This window comes from Archocentrus centrarchus, chromosome 3 (genome assembly GCF_007364275.1).
Source record: "Archocentrus centrarchus isolate MPI-CPG fArcCen1 chromosome 3, fArcCen1, whole genome shotgun sequence".
Lineage (NCBI taxonomy): Eukaryota > Metazoa > Chordata > Actinopteri > Cichliformes > Cichlidae > Archocentrus > Archocentrus centrarchus.
Genome location: NC_044348.1, coordinates 31,652,279 through 31,672,248, shown reverse-complemented (window position 1 = coordinate 31,672,248; position 19,970 = coordinate 31,652,279). Strand labels below are relative to the sequence as shown.

General features: G+C 40.8%; 1 protein-coding gene across 2 annotated transcripts in view; it reads left to right on the top strand.

Moving 5' to 3' along the window:
• The first annotated feature begins 13 nt into the window (after nt 1–13).
• LOC115772163 (aminopeptidase Ey-like) overlaps nt 14–19,970 on the top strand; it is a 20,892-nt gene continuing 935 nt past the window's right edge. The window contains exons 1-21 of one of the 2 annotated variants that reach the window (XM_030718157.1): nt 14–282; nt 8,071–8,802; nt 9,093–9,235; nt 9,455–9,591; nt 9,730–9,856; nt 11,178–11,332; nt 11,741–11,854; nt 12,004–12,147; nt 12,501–12,566; nt 12,776–12,841; nt 12,937–13,112; nt 13,338–13,414; nt 13,534–13,667; nt 15,316–15,371; nt 15,444–15,591; nt 15,706–15,797; nt 15,894–16,004; nt 16,686–16,853; nt 18,081–18,221; nt 19,132–19,213; nt 19,345–19,970. The exon at nt 19,345–19,970 is cut by the window's right edge and continues 935 nt beyond it. In XM_030718157.1, the coding sequence (XP_030574017.1) occupies nt 8,198–8,802; nt 9,093–9,235; nt 9,455–9,591; nt 9,730–9,856; nt 11,178–11,332; nt 11,741–11,854; nt 12,004–12,147; nt 12,501–12,566; nt 12,776–12,841; nt 12,937–13,112; nt 13,338–13,414; nt 13,534–13,667; nt 15,316–15,371; nt 15,444–15,591; nt 15,706–15,797; nt 15,894–16,004; nt 16,686–16,853; nt 18,081–18,221; nt 19,132–19,213; nt 19,345–19,497 (2,895 nt within the window). In that variant the 5' untranslated portion in view covers nt 14–282; nt 8,071–8,197 and the 3' untranslated portion in view covers nt 19,498–19,970. The remainder of the gene's footprint in view (nt 283–8,070; nt 8,803–9,092; nt 9,236–9,454; nt 9,592–9,729; nt 9,857–11,177; nt 11,333–11,740; nt 11,855–12,003; nt 12,148–12,500; nt 12,567–12,775; nt 12,842–12,936; nt 13,113–13,337; nt 13,415–13,533; nt 13,668–15,315; nt 15,372–15,443; nt 15,592–15,705; nt 15,798–15,893; nt 16,005–16,685; nt 16,854–18,080; nt 18,222–19,131; nt 19,214–19,344) is intronic. The other variant, XM_030718166.1, reaches the window with a different exon arrangement.

Here is a 19,970-nt window from a genome sequence, read left to right as displayed (position 1 = left end):
GTACCTCTGAGGACCGGAGCTCTTTTTCCTCGACCACAATGCAGTGTTGTTGATACAGCCGCATTCTTTCGGTCCCCCCTTCCTGTTAATTTAGAGATTTCGGGGGATAGAGGAGTTTGTTCCCTCCCTACATCTCCAGGAAAACCTGTGGTAGCTCTCGCCACCTACTGCCTCCACTCTCACAGATGCCGACTGCAGCCGGGGATCATTCCAGCTCAATTTCTACATCTTGTGTGGACTTAATTCAGGGCGTGCGGTGGATATCCAGCTACACGGGATTTGGTAGGCACTGTTTTCTGTATCATTGATGTAAATCAGTCCAACATGCTGCACACCAGACCCAATCTTTTTGATCCTAGCTTTGTCTTTTTCCTCAACAAAGTAACTAATTGCTTTTTTGTGCAGGTTTTACAGCTACTGACCTCTGGTAAATTGTTGTACTGCTTTTTGTTTTTTGCTTTTTTTTTTTTTTTTTTTTTTTCCCCCAGTTTTTGAGTGCAGCAACAATGCTTTTCTTAATTGTTCACAGATGGTTCCTGAATGGATCACAGGCTGTATCCACTGTGAATAACAGTTTTGTGATGCTGTTTAAGAAAATCAATGATACTTCCAGTTACACTGCTTTCACTTGATATCTAACCCCAGTATAAGGCAATGGCTCTGTTTGCGGTGAGTGCAGTGTAAATACTTTAGTAAAGCAGCTGTGAGATAAATCAGTGTTTGGCTTTGTGTTTATGATGTGGATTCATGAGTCGTCTGTCAACATCCAGCACGGGCTAGATCTAATCTCTGCAGCCCCCATAGCTGGCTGTACTGTGTCTGTTCAGTGTGGAGGTGAGTACACTCAGAGTTGATAGTGTGGGGTCAAAGGTTCATGCACAGGTAGAATGATTGCATGGTTGCTAAAAGGTATTTCTTCCTTTACATCCTTGAGACACGTTGAATTTTATTGATGGACAGCAGTAAATCAGGTTAAAACAGCTCAAGCATAAAGTGACTGATAAGAGATGAATGATGGACTCAAAGTGAGCGCATGCTCTGCTGCCTTTCTCAGACTTTTCTAGTTAACCACATGATCTAAAAAAGGGTTCTTCTGTGGCTCTTCAATAAGAATACGCAGCACTTTCAGACAGCTGAAGAGGAGAGTCTTTTAATATCACCCATGAAATGCGGCTGGCCACATGTCTCCTTTGTTGTCGTTACATATTTTCATGGAGGAATATGACACCCCCCCCCCCCCTTCCCAAGATGAACATTCCTACTTCTGCGCTCTGCTGACAAAGGGGAAACTGCCAGTGATTTGTTTGGGTCTAAAAAGACTTTAAGGGCATTTACTTAACAGACTGATGATTCATTTCCGCTCCCTTTAATATTGATTTCACAGACACTTTTTTTTTTTTTTTTAACCTTTGATTCTTGGAATGGAAAGGAATAGCCTTTATAATCTGTCATATAAAGATTATATTTCTGTTCAACAGTATAAGTTTATAAGCATCTACAAACAAGTCCAGTCTCAACTGTTATTTTTTTGTTGTTAAAATGTAGCAAATTGTGTAATTTAGCAATGATATTTATAATATAAGGAAAGCAATTCAAATAATAATAATTTAAAAAACAACACTTAGTGCATGTTTGTGTAAAAATGTCCTGTTTAAATGTGACAGGTCAGTTAGGTTAAGGAAGAGATGCTGTATAAAAGGTGGATGTACAGGTCACAGTCCTCTCCCATGGTTCATGTTCTTTTTTAGAGAGTAGAGGTTTTCTCTTGGTAACTTGTTCAGTCTGTGGCCTGTAGAGTCTAAGATGTAGCTCTTGGTGTGTTTTTCTCCGATCATCGGGTGGTTTGAACTCGATGACTGAATGGACGTCTCAGGTGAATTTCCTGGGACGTCCATTCCTGGAAAGATTGCTGCATCTGTTAACGCACACACATGAATGATCCAGACCAGCAAACTGCAAAAACATCTGCTTTTATAGAAGTGCTCACAGTTGCTGATGATCATTTAATCAAGGGAATTTGATCAGCAGCACCTGGCTGCAACTTACCCTCTCAGTTCCAGTATTTTAGTTTCCTGTGAAAACTTTCTTTTTCACATGACTGCAGCTTCCTGGGGTGAAAACTGCCTTAAATCTATATTCTTTCTAATATCCTGCAGGGGGCAACTTCTCTGTTTGCCATAATAAAGCAGATTGCATAGAAGTCTGAGAAAAATGACCACTGGGTGAATATTTTCCTGATGTTTTTATGGTTCCAATCTATAGTTTTCAGTCTTATTAAGAGTCATAAATTAAGGTCTTCATTGGACTCAAAAACAATATATTGTAGACTCAGCGTACTTTGAGATGGAGAAGCTGCTACCATTTGAGCATATAGTTTCTTTTCCCAGTAAAATTCACCTGCACTCTCAGCATCACAGCAGTCCAGATGTGACCACACAGCAGCTGGTTTGGTTAAGTTCTGCTTAAATTTCAGTTTACTCCATATTACCTATTGTTTTCAATATAAATATGAACAGTCAGAAAAACACTTCACACTGACTGTAAATAATCAGTCGTGCTTCCAAACGAGCTATATAAAATGCACACACCGGTTTGTAAACTCAATGTCAGCCGTTCCCAAGCTTAAAATCTTTAATCAACCCAACAACGATGTCTTCTGGGGCCACAGTTGTAAATCCCGGCATAGATACTAATTATTACTATTGATGACTCCTCTTTGTTTTCAGCTCTTGTGGCTCGTCGTTTCTCCATCAACAGCTTTTCTTTAGCACCTGATGGGCACTGCTCCATTTCTCTGCCACTAAAAAGGTATTCTGTTAATAACAATCAAGAGAAATAAAATAGTTCTGGATTAAATAAAACAGTAATAAATGATATGACATGGCCTTAATATATCAATTTTAAATCTCTAATTTCATATACATCTTCCAGCCCGAGCGTCTGTTCTGTTTTTGTGTGTAGTAAATAATTACATGTAGTGACGGTGTCGGGTCTCTGTGAAACTGAGGAACTCGCTGATGTTTTAAATCAATTTATTCTTCAAGCAATTGTTTGACTGAACTGTAGGTAAACATTAATCACTGTGTCAACACTCTTGGGCTGTAATAAAAAAAAAAAAAAAAGTTGCCAAATTTTATTGTTTTATCATCTCACTTAAGAAGAGGTCGAAACACAAGAGGGGATGTTATTATAACTTTGGGCTCACCCTATAACAAGTGTTACACAAGCTATCATTACAGTGGACCATGGATTATTATTAACCATCAGTGTTGTCATTCTTAATTACAGGTTGGTGAGTGAACACAAGTCATAGCTCTGTGTGTTAAACTGGAGGAAGATACACTGTCTTTTTTAGCACATCCACAATAAATGAAACAAAGTAACAAACAGAAAGATTGGAACTTTCTGATTAAAATGTATTTGCTCAAATTAGGATTAACAGGATTATTATTATTATTTTTTTAATCATTTATTAGCTTTTATGATTGATTGGAAAGTTAGTCATTACTGGAAGGTCAGCTGTTTGAATGTATTTCTTGTCATAAGTATCCCATTTAAGTCAAAGTCCAAGTGAAGAAGAAACTTTCACACATAACACTGATGTAATTTTTCCACTACAAATCAACTTCCAGTATAACCCCTCAAAAGAATTTCCTGATAAAATATTTTCCATAGACAAAGATCCTTATCAAACCATCCATTCATCCATCCATTTTCTTCCACTTATCTAATCTGGGGTCATGGTGGGTTGCAGCCCATCTCAGCCATCACAGGATGAGAGCTGGGGGCACAGCCCAGGCAGATCGGCAGTCTGTCACAGGGCTAACACAGAGAGACGGACAACACTTCACACCTACAACCAATTTAGAGTCAGCAGTTAACCCAGCATGCATGTCTTTGGATTGTGTGAGGAAGCCAGAGTAGCCACGCAGGCACAGACATACAAACTCCTCACACAATGGCCTGAACCGGCAGTTGAATTCAAACACAGGACCATTTTGCTGTGAGGCGACAGTGCTAACCACCACACCCTTATCAAACTAGCTTTATTAAAACTATATGTTTGGGACTGAAAACATCATAAATACATGTAAGACACCATATAACAACCTCATACAGGGATCTAAAATACTGTTATAAACAGAGACTGAAAAGATTGCTTAACACAGTCCAACTCATGACACATTCAACGCATCATGGTGATTCTGTGTTTGAGCACATTAAGATGATTCACGGTGACAAAGAGCAACCACATGTGCATGCTGTCAGATAGGAAGGAAGAGTGGGCCGTTTCATTGGAAAATAAAGAACTGCAAGGTCGGGATTTTGGTTTGGTGACACAGAGTGCTGTGATTTCATGTTATTGTCTGTACCGTCTGTTTGTTCATGCTGAATAACCAGAGCTGATTTCTCTGAAGTTACTGACAGTGTCAAAAGATTCCAAAGGAAAATTGTCACCTCCTACTATATGATTAGCAGAAAATGTTACTGGTTAACTGGTAAACAAAATATCGAGATTACAGTTTTTTTTATTTCCAGTTATGATGTCTAAACAGCAGGAAGGTGTTATTGCTACATCAGTCTCTTTCATTTCCCCAGAAGTCAAATTCTGGTATTGCTCACAGAATTAATAGAAGGACATTAGATTTACTTTGCATTAGAACTGTTTGCTGTACGAACTGTATGTTAGAACTGATTGCACTTTGGTGAACATTTGGTGAACTGATGTGAGACGAGGCTACAGAAAAATGCCACATAAAGCTTTTTACAGAAAGAATCAGCTGTAAATGTAAATCATTTACTGATAAAACAGTTAATCAGAGTCTTTTTATGATGTCATGGTGTAACTACCTGTGCAGAGGTGAAAGCTGTCCAGTCTGGAAATGACAATGTGGGCTGGGAAATGTTACTACATGAAAATATATTTGAATTCTTACAGCCAAAAAAGACAGTCCAATATCAAAGATTCGCTTTCGGTATGCTGCAGGTATCATAAAATAACAGTATTTCCAGTCTTTGTGATAAGCTTAGTTTACATAGAAGTTTGTTCCCTGCACCCACAGAGGGGCATGGGGTGGTGGAGCCCGACCTGTGGAGGGCTCTGCCTGCACCTCTGAGGATATATCTGTTTACCGGTTTAGCTTTTATTCAATGTACTTTTAACACTTTAATTTTTAATTCTTGCTTTTAACCCTCTTTAAATTATTGTTCAGTTTTTGCTTCTGATAAGAGTAAATGTCTTCTTTAGCACTGTACACATGTTGTGTTCTTTAACTCGTGACTCATTTGCTTGTTTGCTAACTGTCTGCTAACCTAAATTCATGTATACAATACAAACGTACTGTAAGCTTTGAATCAGTTTCTTTATCTCTTGGAAAGAAATTGAACAAGCATATTTTCCAAAATGCTTTTGAATTTAGATTACTATAAGGAAAGATTACAGTATTTGGAAGTTTATGATAGTATTCACTGAGGTTATGACAGAGAATTTTTTTTATTTTTTGCAGTCAAAGTAGATCCGAGCGATAGGACAGGATCCTGTGGAGTTGTGGTGAAGGAGAGCAAGGATGTGGACAATGAAACCTTTCACTGTGCTGTGATGAAGTTGAGGTGGTATTGGGAAGGAGCGGGTTTGTGTTTTTGTGCGTCAGAAAGGCAGGCTGATATGAATGAATGACATAAAGAACACAGGAAAAGAACTGATAGGAAAGACTCTCTTGGTGATAAACAGGCTGAAACTCTTGCAAGTGGTGCAGGAAACCTTGTTGGTTGCCTGCTGATAGTACAGAGAGTTCAGAGTGGAGAATGAACCATTTGATGCAAATAACGTAGGGAGATAAGATGCACTGTCTGCGTGTAGAGTGCTTTGTGATCCTGATGAGGCAAGGATGAGACCCAGCTGGAAGGTAAAATAAGGGAGCAAGCTGAGCTATTTTGGCAGCTGTAACATGTTCTTTGCCAATAACAAGAACTGGGATGACACTTGCAGAGTGGAAGCTGGATATAGGCCGCTGCCCGCTAACCCAGTGTGGAGGAATAGCAGGAGAGTTAACAAGAAGGAATGCAGGAGCCGGAGGAATGCGTACCTGTAGGTGAGGTTTCAAAAATAACAAGATCTTCTTCCATAAACTCTGCCTCATTTAAAATATCACTGCCAGAGTTTTAGGCCTACATGACTGCAACGTTTGTTATAGCTGCTGTAACACTTGGATAATGTCTGAAATGCAGAACGACAGAAGAACTCCTGCCAAACTCGCTCAGGTGGAAGGATCTGTTGAGTAACACTGAAGCTGGGACCGTGGAGGTTTTGAAAGCACTGGTGCTCAACTGGATCAGCTTTCCACAAACTGCAGACAGTATAAAACCTGCACACAGCCACCATGACATTACCCATTTTTTAGGACTTAGATTCAATCTTACTGTTTTGGCCACCGCTACGTTTTGAAGCCAGACGTCACCTTATATGAATGAAAGGGTGGTGTGTTATCATCTAAAGCTAGCAAGCTTGTTCACCAAGCTGATTTATTAAACCATATGGGTCCAATAAACAGACAGATATTAGTCTAATTAGTACTAATGAATGACTAATTAAACATCAGAATTTCACTCATCAAAACTGAAGACCACAGTTTACAACAAACAGTCTCAAGGCGCTTTATATTGTAAGGTAAAGACCCTACAATAATACAGAGAAAACCCAACAGTCAAAACGACCCCCTATGAGCAGCACTTGGTGACAGTGGGAAGGAAAAACAGCAAGAAAGCTCCAACAGAACCAGGCTCAGGGGGGGGGGGGGGGGGGGGGGGGGGGGGGGGGGGGGGGGGGGGTGGGTCATCTGCTGTGAGGGGGGAGAGACAGGACAAAAAATGAAAAACACTCCAAAGGGCACCAACGGCACAGAAACTGTGAAAAGGTCCAATATAATAAATAGTAGTAAATAAGCAGTGGCAGGTCTAACAGATACTGATTGGTTATGTGTAGACACCTGTCAATCAATGAGGCTACGCCCCAACGCAACTGTCCTGGCGGTTGAGTTATAAAATAAATTCACGCCGTTTAGAGTTACGATAAACTACTGATAGAGGTCAGAACCATTTTATTTTTACCTGGATTTAAATGTTCTTTTTAATGCTGTGAAATTGGTCATTTTAACAGGAGAGCCAATAGAAATCAGCTCCCTCTTGGAGTCAGCTTCAACTTGTACACAGAAGAACTGCAGTTTTTGCCACTTGTGTATAGGCTTCATTTTTCATCTCCAGAGGTTGTCAGAGGTTGACCTTGACCCAAACTACCCCAACCATCAATAACAGCAAACCGTTCCTCCCGCTTCCTCCCTCTGGGTTATCTAATAGCGTCGGTATTTTGACAGCGTGGGAAAGTGGAATTGACGGAGAACAGTACAGCTCACGTTCACCTACAGAAAACCTAAAGACACACAAAGGAAGAGCTCCGGCTTAATGCTGAGCTTAATTAGTCAGTTTGCTGCTTTGTCACAATGTTTATCCTCCAACCTTTCTCAGAATATTTCTTTGTTTTTGTATTTTATACCATTTGCCCATCACACTCTTTATTTCCTGATTCATTAAGTTGATCAATTGATAAATTTGTCACGCAGAAACATTTTGTCTTGCATCCTAGCAGCACCTAACACCAACGCCAAGAAACGACACCTTCGATCTTTAGGTGTCTTTTTCAGTGTTCAATCCACCGCCTGCAGGATGAGGAATAATGATTAATTATTTTCAGGGACTATTACTGAGAAATTCTTCATGAGCTCCATGGATTAGGGTTAGTGCCCCCCCCTGAGTGCTCTTCATGGAGTGAATTTAAAAAGATGAACAACTTTACAGATTTTTTGTTGGCACATAAAGCAAAGTGCTGTTGGGAGGGTTAGTTGTGTAATGAATCTCTGAAACTGAATGATTTATTGATGTTACGTAATTGTTGCTCAACAGTAACAATGAAACAACATGGATTGTTGACCACCCTTCACAATTTATAATAATACAGATGCCAAGCTACAAATTAAATGGCCGTGGTGTTCTCATCTTTCCTCTTTTTTTCTGTAGGTGTTGTGAAAATGCATTTCCTGCCATGTAAATAGCTCAGCCATTAACTGAGAAGGAGGAGTTTTGCTGTGCTGGACACACACAGACTGAGATCCCGCTGATTCCTGCATTAACCTCCTGATCAGACATGGGGAAAATGTACCATGTCAGTAAAAATGTGGGCATCGGCATGCTTGTACTTGCAGTCTGTGCGCTGGCTACAATTATAGCTCTTTCCATTGCCTACGACAAGGAAAGATCCAAGAATCAAGGTAACCCAGGAGATGGAGCATCAGACAGCACCAGTGCACCTACACCCGGCACCACCCCTGTCACCCCAAAGGAACCCTGGGACCGCTACAGACTTCCAGACTCCTTAATCCCCAACTTTTACAATGTGACCCTGTGGCCCCGGCTGGCGCCCAATGCAGAGAGCTTGTACATCTTCACTGGACATTCATCAGTGATTTTTAAATGTGTGAAGGAAACAGACCTCATCATTATCCACTCCAAAAAACTCAACTTTACTACCTTCTTTGGGCACCATGCTAAACTGAGCAGCCTGGGTGAAGCCCCTGCTCCCGCTATACAGAAGTCTTGGCTTGTGGAGAAGACAGAGTTGCTGGTAATTAAGCTAAGCAGCAGATTATCCGTGGGAACATCCTACATACTTCAAACAGAATTTCTGGGGGAGCTGGCAGACAACTTGGAGGGCTTCTACAGGAGTGAATACACTGAGGATGGCGTGAAGAAGTAAGATTATTAGAAAGCACTCTCACTTTTGCCTAAACCTGGCGCATCACATGCAAACACCAAAGCACATTTTGTGCTTAATTTTAAGATGTCAGCGGCTTTGCTAAAACAGCAGTATTTCACACAATGAAAATTAGAAATTGCTTGAATACCTGTGCACCATCACTTTGCTCTTGACCCTGAACATCATTTTTTTTGTATGGTTCTGGTTTTCATCTTGGTGGGATTTTGAAGGCTTTTGGTTTGTTGCTGAGTGTTTTACATTCATGTTTATTTCCAACATTTTGCAGAGTTGTTGCTACCTCACAAATGCAGCCAACGTACGCCAGGAAAGCCTTTCCTTGCTTTGACGAACCAGCCATGAAAGCGGTCTTCAGTGTAACGATCATCCACACGCGGGACACCGTGGCTCTGTCCAACGGCAAGGAAAAGGGTTCGTTGGAGAAACAAAACTCTTCATTTTTGCAGCTTAAAACAATCAGTGCAAGTACAGAACTATAAAACAGAAAAAAAAACGATGCAGCACCAATGTTGACACAGCACCAATGTAAATGATTAATTACTTGGACAGGGTGTTTGAAGCAAATCAGCAACTGTGCTCTGTTAATGCTAACAGAGCATCACGGCCTAACGTCTTTCTCTGCCTTTGCAGAAACCGCAGAGTCTGTCATTGATGGTGTGCCTGTCAAAGTTACAACATTTGAGCCCACAGAGAAAATGTCCACGTATCTACTGGCATTTATCGTCAGCGACTTTGCTGACATACGGTCAAACCACAATGATTTGTTGGTAAGAAATATGGATTACATATTCATTTAAATCACCAGCAAGGGCAGGATGCAAAATAATCTCAGATCACATTTATAAGCATCAAATGGCAAGGAGTACCACTTATTATGGACTTAAAGATTACAAATTTTTTTGCAGATTCGAATCTGGGCTCGGAGAAAAGCAATAAATGATGGGCAGGGCAGCTATGCTCTCAATGTTACGGGACCCATCCTCAAGTTTTATGAGCATTACTACAACACATCATACCCTCTCTCCAAATCAGGTAGGTCAGCTCAGGCAGGGCGTGCTGCTGCCACATTTTTCTTTGACAAAAGATAAATTAATATTAATTAACATTAAGAAGAAAGAAGAACATTTTTCTTACAATGTCCAAACATGTGCATTATCATTTCTATATTTACTGATTGATGGTTTAAACCTTGTTTATGTCTAGGGTGAATATTTTCCATGTTTAGATAAAGAAAAACCATTGCAATGCAATGCTAGTAGCTCTGTGAGGCTCACGCACAGGGTCGATAATTTACACAATATTTACTAATATTTATTTCACAAATACAGTCCAGTGAAAAAGAAATACTTCACAGGATTCTATGCAGTCCTGCAACAAGCTACATACACCCTACATACACACTGCTCCAGAAGAAAATCAAACAGCATATCAGCACAAGCACTTCATACCAACTGTCAAGCACAGTGGTGGAGGGGTGAGGATTTGGACTTGTTTTTGGACTGAGTCGACCATGAACTCCTCTGTATACCAAAGTGGTCCATAGTCAGATGTGAGGCCATCTGTCTGAGAGCTAAGGATTGGCTGAAACTGGTCAGGTTCCAAGCACAGCAGCAAATCTACAACAGAATGGCTGAGACTGATAAAGTCACACAGAAAACAATTACTTCACATTGTTGCTGCTGAAGGCCTTCTACAAACTGCTGAATCATGTACTTTTTTTTTTTTAATTTAAACAGATTGTATAAATAGGTGATTTAGGTCCTACTAGTAAATAAACAAAAGCCATAATTTACCAGGTTACAAGTTTAAAACATTAACTGTATATATGGACATAGTCACCCATTTTTCAGATGAGCGGTATCCAGAAATGAGTGGAGTGCTAAGTTATCATGTTATGGGTTCATTGCACAAACACAGATGCCTCCTAATTTGTGCAAATTAACATATAAATAAAACATTAGATTTTCACTCACCTAACCTCAAAACCAATTAGGCAACCAATTAGTGCAAATTAGGCTGCAGACAGCTAGCAGCTTAATTGGCACCAACCTGCCGCTCAAAATGTGACTGACTTGCTTTTGGAGTCAGCCTCAAGTGGCCACTGGAGAAAATACAGTTTTAACACTTTCAACAAAATTTCTTCATTTTTCAGCCTCAGGTGGACCAGACTTATTTTAAAGTGACCACTCTATATTTATTCTGAGGAAAACTTCTTATAGATTGATGATATCCAAGCTGGCCTGATGTGACGTGCTAATTTTAAAAGGAAATGTAGGCGAACTATTAAATCTTAAGTGGTTTCATTTAAAGACACTTTAATTTTCTTTCTATTTTTAATCCTTGTGCTTCCTAGATCAGATCGCTTTGCCTGACTTCAACGCTGGAGCAATGGAAAACTGGGGTCTGGTCACATACCGGGAAACGGCCCTGCTCTACGACCCCATCGTTTCCTCCACCGGAAACAAAGAAAGAGTCACAACTGTGATCTCCCATGAACTCGCACACATGGTGTGCCATTGTTTTGCTCTGTTTTTAACGCAAACCCTCAGCTCTATTTTAGTTTCCACAACCTAAAGCAACATTGTGTTATTAAATGAACTCAGTTCCCACGAGGTCTTCCTCACTCAGTCATCAAGTACAGTAAAAATAAATCTACATCCTTTACTCCCTTTGCAAAAGCAATGACAAATCATGACAGCAGAGTAACTTTACCCTGCTCCCATCACATTATAACTAATGTAAAATCCTGTGGTTTGGAATTTTTTTATTCCCGTGTTGATGCAGTTATTGGAGCTGAATGATGAGGCTAACGTTGGCCAGAATCTAAGTTCATGGAAATGTTAATAGGTTAATACCCTGGGCATCGGTTACCACGGCAGAACGGCTAATCTGTTTGCTCCTCATGTGTTTGTTTAGTGGTTTGGCAATCTGGTGACTCTGCGATGGTGGAATGACTTGTGGTTAAACGAGGGTTTTGCTTCATATGTGGAGTACCTTGGAGCCGACTACGCTGAGCCCACCTGGAACATTGTGAGAAATATGCTTGTATCACTAAAGACAGAGAAGTTTGACTCTCTTCTTAACAGACGTGCATTTCTATGTCACAGATCAGTAACCTTTCATAGATATCGTTGGCTTATAAAACCTGCCCTGACTCTCTTTTCTCTGCGTGGATGCAGAAAGACCACATCATTCTGTATGATGTTCAGAAGGTATTTGCTGTGGATGCCTTGGCCTCCTCTCACCCACTGTCCCGCAGAGAAGAGGAAGTCAATGACCCAGCTCAGATCAGTGAAATGTTTAACACAATCTCCTACAGCAAGGTCTGCTCCCCTCACAATTTTACACAGCATTTAATGCAACATGATCCACATTTACAAACAATATAAACAGATATGAATTCAAACTTGTAATTTTCTACTTAGCTTGATCTGTTTTTTTCTTTTATTTAAAATGTAATTAACAACATGTGACAGTATTATATGCCTTTGTATCAGGGCAATTTGCAGTATGACTCAGTTTTCCAAGTCCTTCTGAGTCTGTCTGATTAATATCGCACTGGCAGGAGAACACCTTGTTTTAATATTTGCTTTGGGCTGAGGGGAAAATCCTTTGCGGTTACGAGAAATTCAAGCCAACCAAATTCTGCTGGTTTGTTTGTTTTTTTTTTTCCAAGGGTGCAGCGGTGCTAAGGATGCTCTCAGAGTTTCTCACAGAGCCTGTGTTTTCCAGAGGACTCAGTGTGAGTACTCTGTGTGTACCGTTTCATCACTGCTGCCACTGTGGGTGTGTGTGGGTGTGTTTGTGTGTGTGTGTGTGGGTGTTAGCACGTTAGGAACGAATGATGGTAAGTTTGTGGTTCTGCAAACCATGAGACTGTCAAAACTTTTTCCTTGCAAACTCAACTATTTCCTTCCCTTGTTTTTGCATCTCATGATCTTCCTTTTTCAGTCTTACCTGAACACGTACGCTTTCGGTAACACTGTGTATACAGACCTGTGGGACCATCTCCAGCAGGTTGGTTAAGCTGCGTGATATCCCTGGTATTGTGTTTTTGGGTGTGTGTGCGTGCGATTATCTCAAACTCCTGCTGCCCCTGTGTTCGTTGTCAGGCAGTTGAAAGCACACCAGAAATGCATATTCCACACTCTGTCAAAGACATCATGAACCGCTGGACTCTCCAGATGGGCTTCCCAGTGATCACTGTCGACACCCGGACAGGAAGTGTCACACAGAAACACTTCCTGTTGGATCCAGACTCTGTAGTGGACACGCCCTCTCAGTTCAAGTAGGAATCATTTTTACTCTGTGTTTTAAGTTTCATGTATATGATAAATGAAGAGATTTAGGCTGCGCTCAAATGTTTCAGGCTCCTGCTTCTCTTTCACTTTGAATGGGCCGAGGTCACAAGGTCACGAGCTCCTCAGCTTTTCAGACACCAAACAATAAAAATAGAATGTATTAATCCAGTGCAGCTGCCAGCAGCCAAATCACGTTATGTGTTTCTGTCCAGTTACTCCTGGTATGTCCCTATTAAATGGATGAAGGCAGGTGTGGTGCAACCAACATACTGGCTCCTTCAAAAAACAGGTAGTCATATTAACATTTACTGCACTGCATCAGTTCTGCCTACAGACTAACAAAAATATGATATTTCCTACCAGATTAGGTGACTCGACCACAACTCATTCATTTATATTTTTACCTAGACGTTCACATCCAAATGCGAGTGTCAGGAGAGGAGTGGGTACTGGCAAACACAAACGTATCTGGATACTTCAGGGTGAACTATGATCTTGACAACTGGGATCGTCTCCTTTCCCTGCTCAACACCAACCATCAGGTGAGTCAACTGAAGACTATACAATGACCACTGACAGACCCGAACCCGGATCAGTTTGTGCATATATTCATGTCAGAGGGGTTTCTGGACAAAAATTAAACTGCTTTAGGAAACACACTGTGGTTTAATATAACTATGAATTTGTTTCCACATTTCCTGTTTCCCATATTCAGGGTTGGTTTATGCTGGATTGGGTCAGCCTGAAGGAATGTCTGCTGTGACTGGCTATTATTGTCATATAATACTGTGTGGCTGGCAGGTTTTGGACCCAGGTGCAGGGCTCAGAAGACAGAGTGTGGACTAAACTTGGCTTTATTGCTGGAACTCACAGGAAATTTTTTTTTTTTTTAATACACTCACTGGCCAGTTTTTTAGGTACACCCATTCAACTGCTCGCTAATGCAAATATCTAATCAGCCACTCACATGGCAGGAACTCAATGCATTTAGGCACACAAACATTGTGAATACAGCCTGCTGCAGTTTAAACTGAGCACCAGAATGAGGCAGAAAGGTTATTTAAGTGACTCTGGGCTTGGCATGGTTGTTGGTTGAGTATTTCAGAAACTGCTGATTACTGGGATTTTTCTATGCAACCATCTCCAGGTTTTACAGAGAATGGACTGAAAAAGAGAGCAGCAGTTCTCGGGTGAAAATACCTTGTTGATGCTAGATGTCAGAGCCAGGTCCCACTCCTGTCAGCTAAGAAGAAGAAACTCAGGCTACAATTTGCACAGGTTCATCAAAATTGGACTAAATTAGAAAAATGTTAACAGAAGTCTGAATCTTCTGATGGTAGGGTCAGTGTGTAAACAGCGTGAAAGCTTGGCTCCATCTTGCCTTGTATCAATGGTTCAGGCTTCTGGTGGTGGTGTAATGGTGTGGGGGATATTTTAGCAGTACCTTAGTACCAACTGAGCACTGAACTTGTTTAAATGCCACATCCTACCTATTTGGTTGATGACCATGTCCATCCTTTTTGACCGCAGTGTACCCATCTTCTGATGGCTGCTTCCACCAGGATATTGTACAGTGGACTCACTGTCATGTTGACAGTGAGTCCACTGTACTCCTGTAGTCTCCACTGTCACCAGATCTCCATATAAAGAGCGCAGTTGAGATGTGATGGAACAGGAGATTCATATCGTGGTTGTGCAGCCGTCATGTCAACATGGACCAAAATCTCTGAGGAATGTTTCCAGCATCTTGCTGAATCTATGCCACAAAGAATTAAGGCAATTCTGGAGGCATAAGTAGGTCCAACCCGACACTAGTAAGGTGTACCTAATGAAGTGGCTGGTGGGTGTATTTTCTGCTTTCATTAAAATGGATCATTACCCTTCAGTGGCAAAGCAATTTAAAAAAAACAAAAAACAAGCAGTCGAGTCAACAACCATCCTTTTTAGCTACCAAGCAACCTTTTCGAATGCCAGGCAGCAAAACAGTCGCATGAGAACAGCGTGTCCTTCCAGCTGATCTGATAAAGCCCAAACTTTCAGAGCGTTTGCTTGTCAGAAATGTGTTAGCTTTGTTCAATGTCATTCATCATGTTGCATTTTCAGTTGATTATATTTCATAATCCTGAACATTGTTTCTGAAACTACAAAAACTAAGACTCACAGGCTTTTTTTTTTTTTTTTTTCTTTCAGGCTTTGTCAATCATCAACAGAGCACAGATTATTGATGATGCATTCAACCTAGCAAGGTACAGAAAAATACATCTTAGCTTAAAGTATTAAACAGTTCTGTGTAAAAAGTATTTGTTTCTTTTTCCCAGAGCCAAAATAATCAGTACAACATTGGCTCTGAGAACTACCAAATACCTGTCCAAAGAGAGAGACTACATCCCCTGGGAGTCCGCTCTGAGAAACCTGAACTACTACACTCTCATGTTTGACCGCACTGAAGTCTACGGAGCTTTACAGGTTAGCCCTTCTTTACTATACATAATAATTTTTCTCGTCCGGTGGAAGAGTTTAAAGTAAAAGAATCACATGACAGGACATTAAAAAAACTATTGTTGGGCTATTTTATTTTAGGCATACCTCAAGAAACAAGTACAACCACTGTTTGAGCACTTCAGGACAATTACATCTAACTGGACCACAGTACCTACAGGACACACTGACCAGTAACAATTCGTTTGAGCACAGATTTTTAATATTATAAAATCAAAAAAAGCTAAGTTGTTACATTTTTTTTTTTCCTTTGGAAACTTTTTTCTCAGGTATAATCAGATAAATGCCATTTGGATGTCTTGCACTGCAGGAGTGGGAGGCTGCAGGGAGCTTATAAAAAGCTGGTACAGACAGTGGATGAAAAATCCAGGTCGCAACCCGTGAGTACCGAGTGGTTTCAGTCGGTTCTTTTATGGTTCTGTTTGTTCTTTTGAGCCTGTGAGGGCTCTCCTCCAGGTTTAACGCACTTCCAAATTGGCTTTACTTTTTACATCTATCTTTTAATAAACAGTCTATGGTCAGAATATGTGATTTTTGGCTTTTAGAAACTGTTTGAAATCTTGGCAATCACAGGTCTTTTTTCGGGTTAGAATCTGGCTCATAGCCAGCAACATAAGGTGGAGATTAACACCAGAGTTTTTTTTTTAAATTAGTGCATGTTTTAAGCCAAAAATGGTAGCCAGGAGTTCATGACATTCAAGAAGCAATTCCTTCCAATGATGACCTCAGGCCTGCCTTTATCCACACTTAGCAATTAAGTCCAGACGGCATCTAAAGACTCTTGCTCTGCTCACTGCAAGGCCAGGAAGGACTTTAGAGGGATGTGACAATGGTTATTTCTCATTATCTGTCATAATTCAGACCTTGTAAATTTGGCTGCTGGGCTGTTTGCACAGATGTTAGCACAGACCAAGTGTGTGTGTCCACGTGTGCATGTGCGTGTGTGTGTGTGTGTGTGTGTGTGTGTGTGTGTGTGTGTGTGTGTGTGTGTGTGTGTGTGAGAGCAGTTAGCCAATGTTTTGTGCAGTTGGGATTCATTTTCTAATCTTTGTGCTGCCCAGGATCCATCCCAACCTGAAAAGCACAGTTTACTGCCACGCCATAGCCTTTGGTGGCGTGGAGGAGTGGGACTTTGCCTGGAGCATGTTCAAGAATGCCAGTCTGGCATCTGAAGCTTCCAAGCTCAGGTCGGCGCTGGCCTGCAGCAAAATACCTTGGATTTTGAACAGGTGTGTGCAGCGCTGGTGGATAGTACTCTATCAGCAGTGTAAATGCTGAATTCATTTGAACACAGAGGAAGAGAACCTGTTTTACAGCCCGAGAGCAATTACAGGAATTACACCATAATGGCACATACACACGACTGACAACTTTATATGTAACGCTGTGAAGTAGCTGTGAAGAGATTCATATCACAGCGGAAACCAAGGATCTTGAACTGAGCTTTCCACTTTGGTTTGTACTCTATTTACCACCCATGATGGTGCTATCTAAACAGTGCTACTTTTGTTATGTCCCCTCAAACAAATACGTCCTGCATGTGGATGCTGGCCACCAAGTGTGTTTTTAATCTTGTCTGAGATGAGTTTGTTTTTATCCTCCCATGCAAAATAAAGTGGAAGGATAGCAACATCAGTTCTAGGCGTCAGCCTTATTGATTAACCTGTGATGCCAACTTCTGATTGGCTGAGCATTGTCTAGCATGTTGATCAGGGATGACTTATGGCCATAAATAATACAGACTCAAATTCATCAATGAGCAATATTAAAGCCATACCTACTGTCCAATATTGCTCAACTGTAAACAACATGATTGCATTATGTTTTGTACATGGTTGGTTTGTGATTATAGTGGGTGCAGTAATATTCCTGCACACATGAGTATATGATGTGAATACCTTGTAAGTATGCATTATATCCAGCTTATTGTTATAGACTAAATAAATAGAAAGACATTATGTGGTATTCACCCTTGTACAAGAGTGCAGTTTGTACTTTCTCAAATTTGTTTACCATGGACAATTTTTGTTTCTGTAGCAGGATGTAGTGCTACATTTATTTTATATTTTCAATAATTGGGGGAAGATAACCCCAATCAGTGATGGGCCTTGTTATACAGTTTTAGAAATTAAGTATCAAGTATGTTAATTCCTTTTTAATCCATCTATCAGTTCAAGTAGTGGGTAGCTTGCACTCCCTAGGCACCACATCCAAAATAATGAGGATGCCATGCTAAATCAAGAAAGGCTGTAGCAGAAAAATATTTTCTTGCCTATAAATTATTATTATTTATTATGTTGTTAAAAATTAAAGTGATCACAATTCTAAGAAATGGTCATCGTGCACCATTAATGCATATTTATCACCTTGGCTCTGGGTGTTGATTCCCCCCCTTGTGAATTAGTACTGTTCAAATAAACACATAATAATAATATGTGGGTGATTTGTTGATGCAGGTATCTGGAGTATGCACTGGACCCAACTAAGATCCGCAAGCAAGATGCCACCTCTACCATCCAGTACGTTGCCCGAAATGTTGTGGGAATGCCGCTGGCCTGGAACTTTGTCAAAGCGAGATGGAATTACATCTTCCAACAGTAGGAGCTCTCTCCTGTTTTTTTTCTAAATAGTCAGCACTCTCAAATTAACACGTAAAAACACAAGAAGATTTTAAATACTTAATCCACAGCATCATTCACACACTAGTGGTGAGAATGCTGAGGAGCTAGCTTGCAAGCATGACTATCTAGCTATCCTACCTACCTACCTCCAAAAGGGGGCCGGGGTGACACTGCCCACCTCGTAAACTAATAATAACAATAATATGCACTGAAAGCTGAGCCTTAGCCACACAGGCCCAGAGAGCAGTCGGCGACCCCCCGGGTCACTACAGAAAAATTTACACTCCCAGACAGGACGGTGAGTGGTTGATGGAGGTTGCTGGCAGTTGCTAGGTGGAACAGGTCACATACATTGCTGCACCGATGACCTCCTTGCAGTTGTTTTGGTTGCTTGCAGATTGCCACAATTTGCGTGGAAGACGTGTTTGCAAACACTCACCCGCTGCTTGCTGAGTGGTGGTGAAACTGTGAAAAATGCGACGCGAACCAGAAACAGAGCCTATTGTTCTCGACTTTTACGGTTCAGCAGAATAAAACAACTATTTATGGTTGTGACCAGACTGGAATGTGTCAGTTTCATCATGTTGTGGTTAATTTTGTGCCATTATGTGGCTACCATATTTTTTACAGTGCACTCTCCTAGGAAGTCTGGCCGCAATTAAAATAATTCTTCACCTCCCGTTTTTAAAATTCCTGGGAATGCTCCTGTGCCCTACAGGAAGAGCTGGGTATAAAAACATTATGTTGATCTGATTTTAGAGGTTCACACATCTGACTTATTTGCTTGACTTGAGTTTCCTGCTCACATATGTCTGATCCTTTCCCACAAATATATTTAATAACTAGACAAATTCCTTCTGCTGAGCTACATCTTCTTTTTTTTTAGACATGGAAAAGGATCATTTTCCTTCTCTAATCTTGTCAGTGGAATCACACAGAGATTCTCTACAGAGTTTGAGTTACAGGAGGTATGCAGCCCACACAACCACAACCACACAGAATAACACATTAGTTCCCTGAGGGCATTTAGAAGAAAACAAATACAACAAATGCTGAAATTCTGATTTTTGTTTCTTTGTTTTTTTGTTTCTCTCTCCAGCTTAAGAGATTCAAAGAAGACAACCTCAATACTGGTTTTGGCTCTGCCACCATGGCCCTGGAGCAGGCCATAGAGAAAACCACAGCTAACATCAAATGGGTGACAGAAAACAAAGCTGAAGTGCAGCAGTGGTTTACTCAGGAGTCCACGTGAGAACACCAGAAGCCGAGACAGTGATATGTAATTAATGAAAATCACTGTAATCATCAGAAACAGCAAAAGCCCTTTCTCTAAACGCCCAGTGGCTGTTTAACTGTTGCCACACAATAACCCAGCAGAAGGGAAGAGGCCAAGACGGTGTGTTTGTTTTCTACTTAATTTGCATTATAAATTGATGCTTACCATGATTTATACAATAACCTAAGGCAGCAATTCGCTTGTAGAGCACTAGCATCAGAGATCAGTGACAGCAACTCTACATGTGGCTAAAACCTGCAAACCCAATTGTGAGTGGTTGTTGACTACAGCTGTTTTCATGAACTTTTGTTGACACATGGAGGTGCATGGGAGAAAATGTAAATGTCTGATGTGGTGGGATGAGGCTTTAAACAGTCTCTAACCTGCCAGCTCCCTGGTTCAAAGTCCGGTTGAAGCCATGGTTGAATTATGGTCATAATAGTCCACCG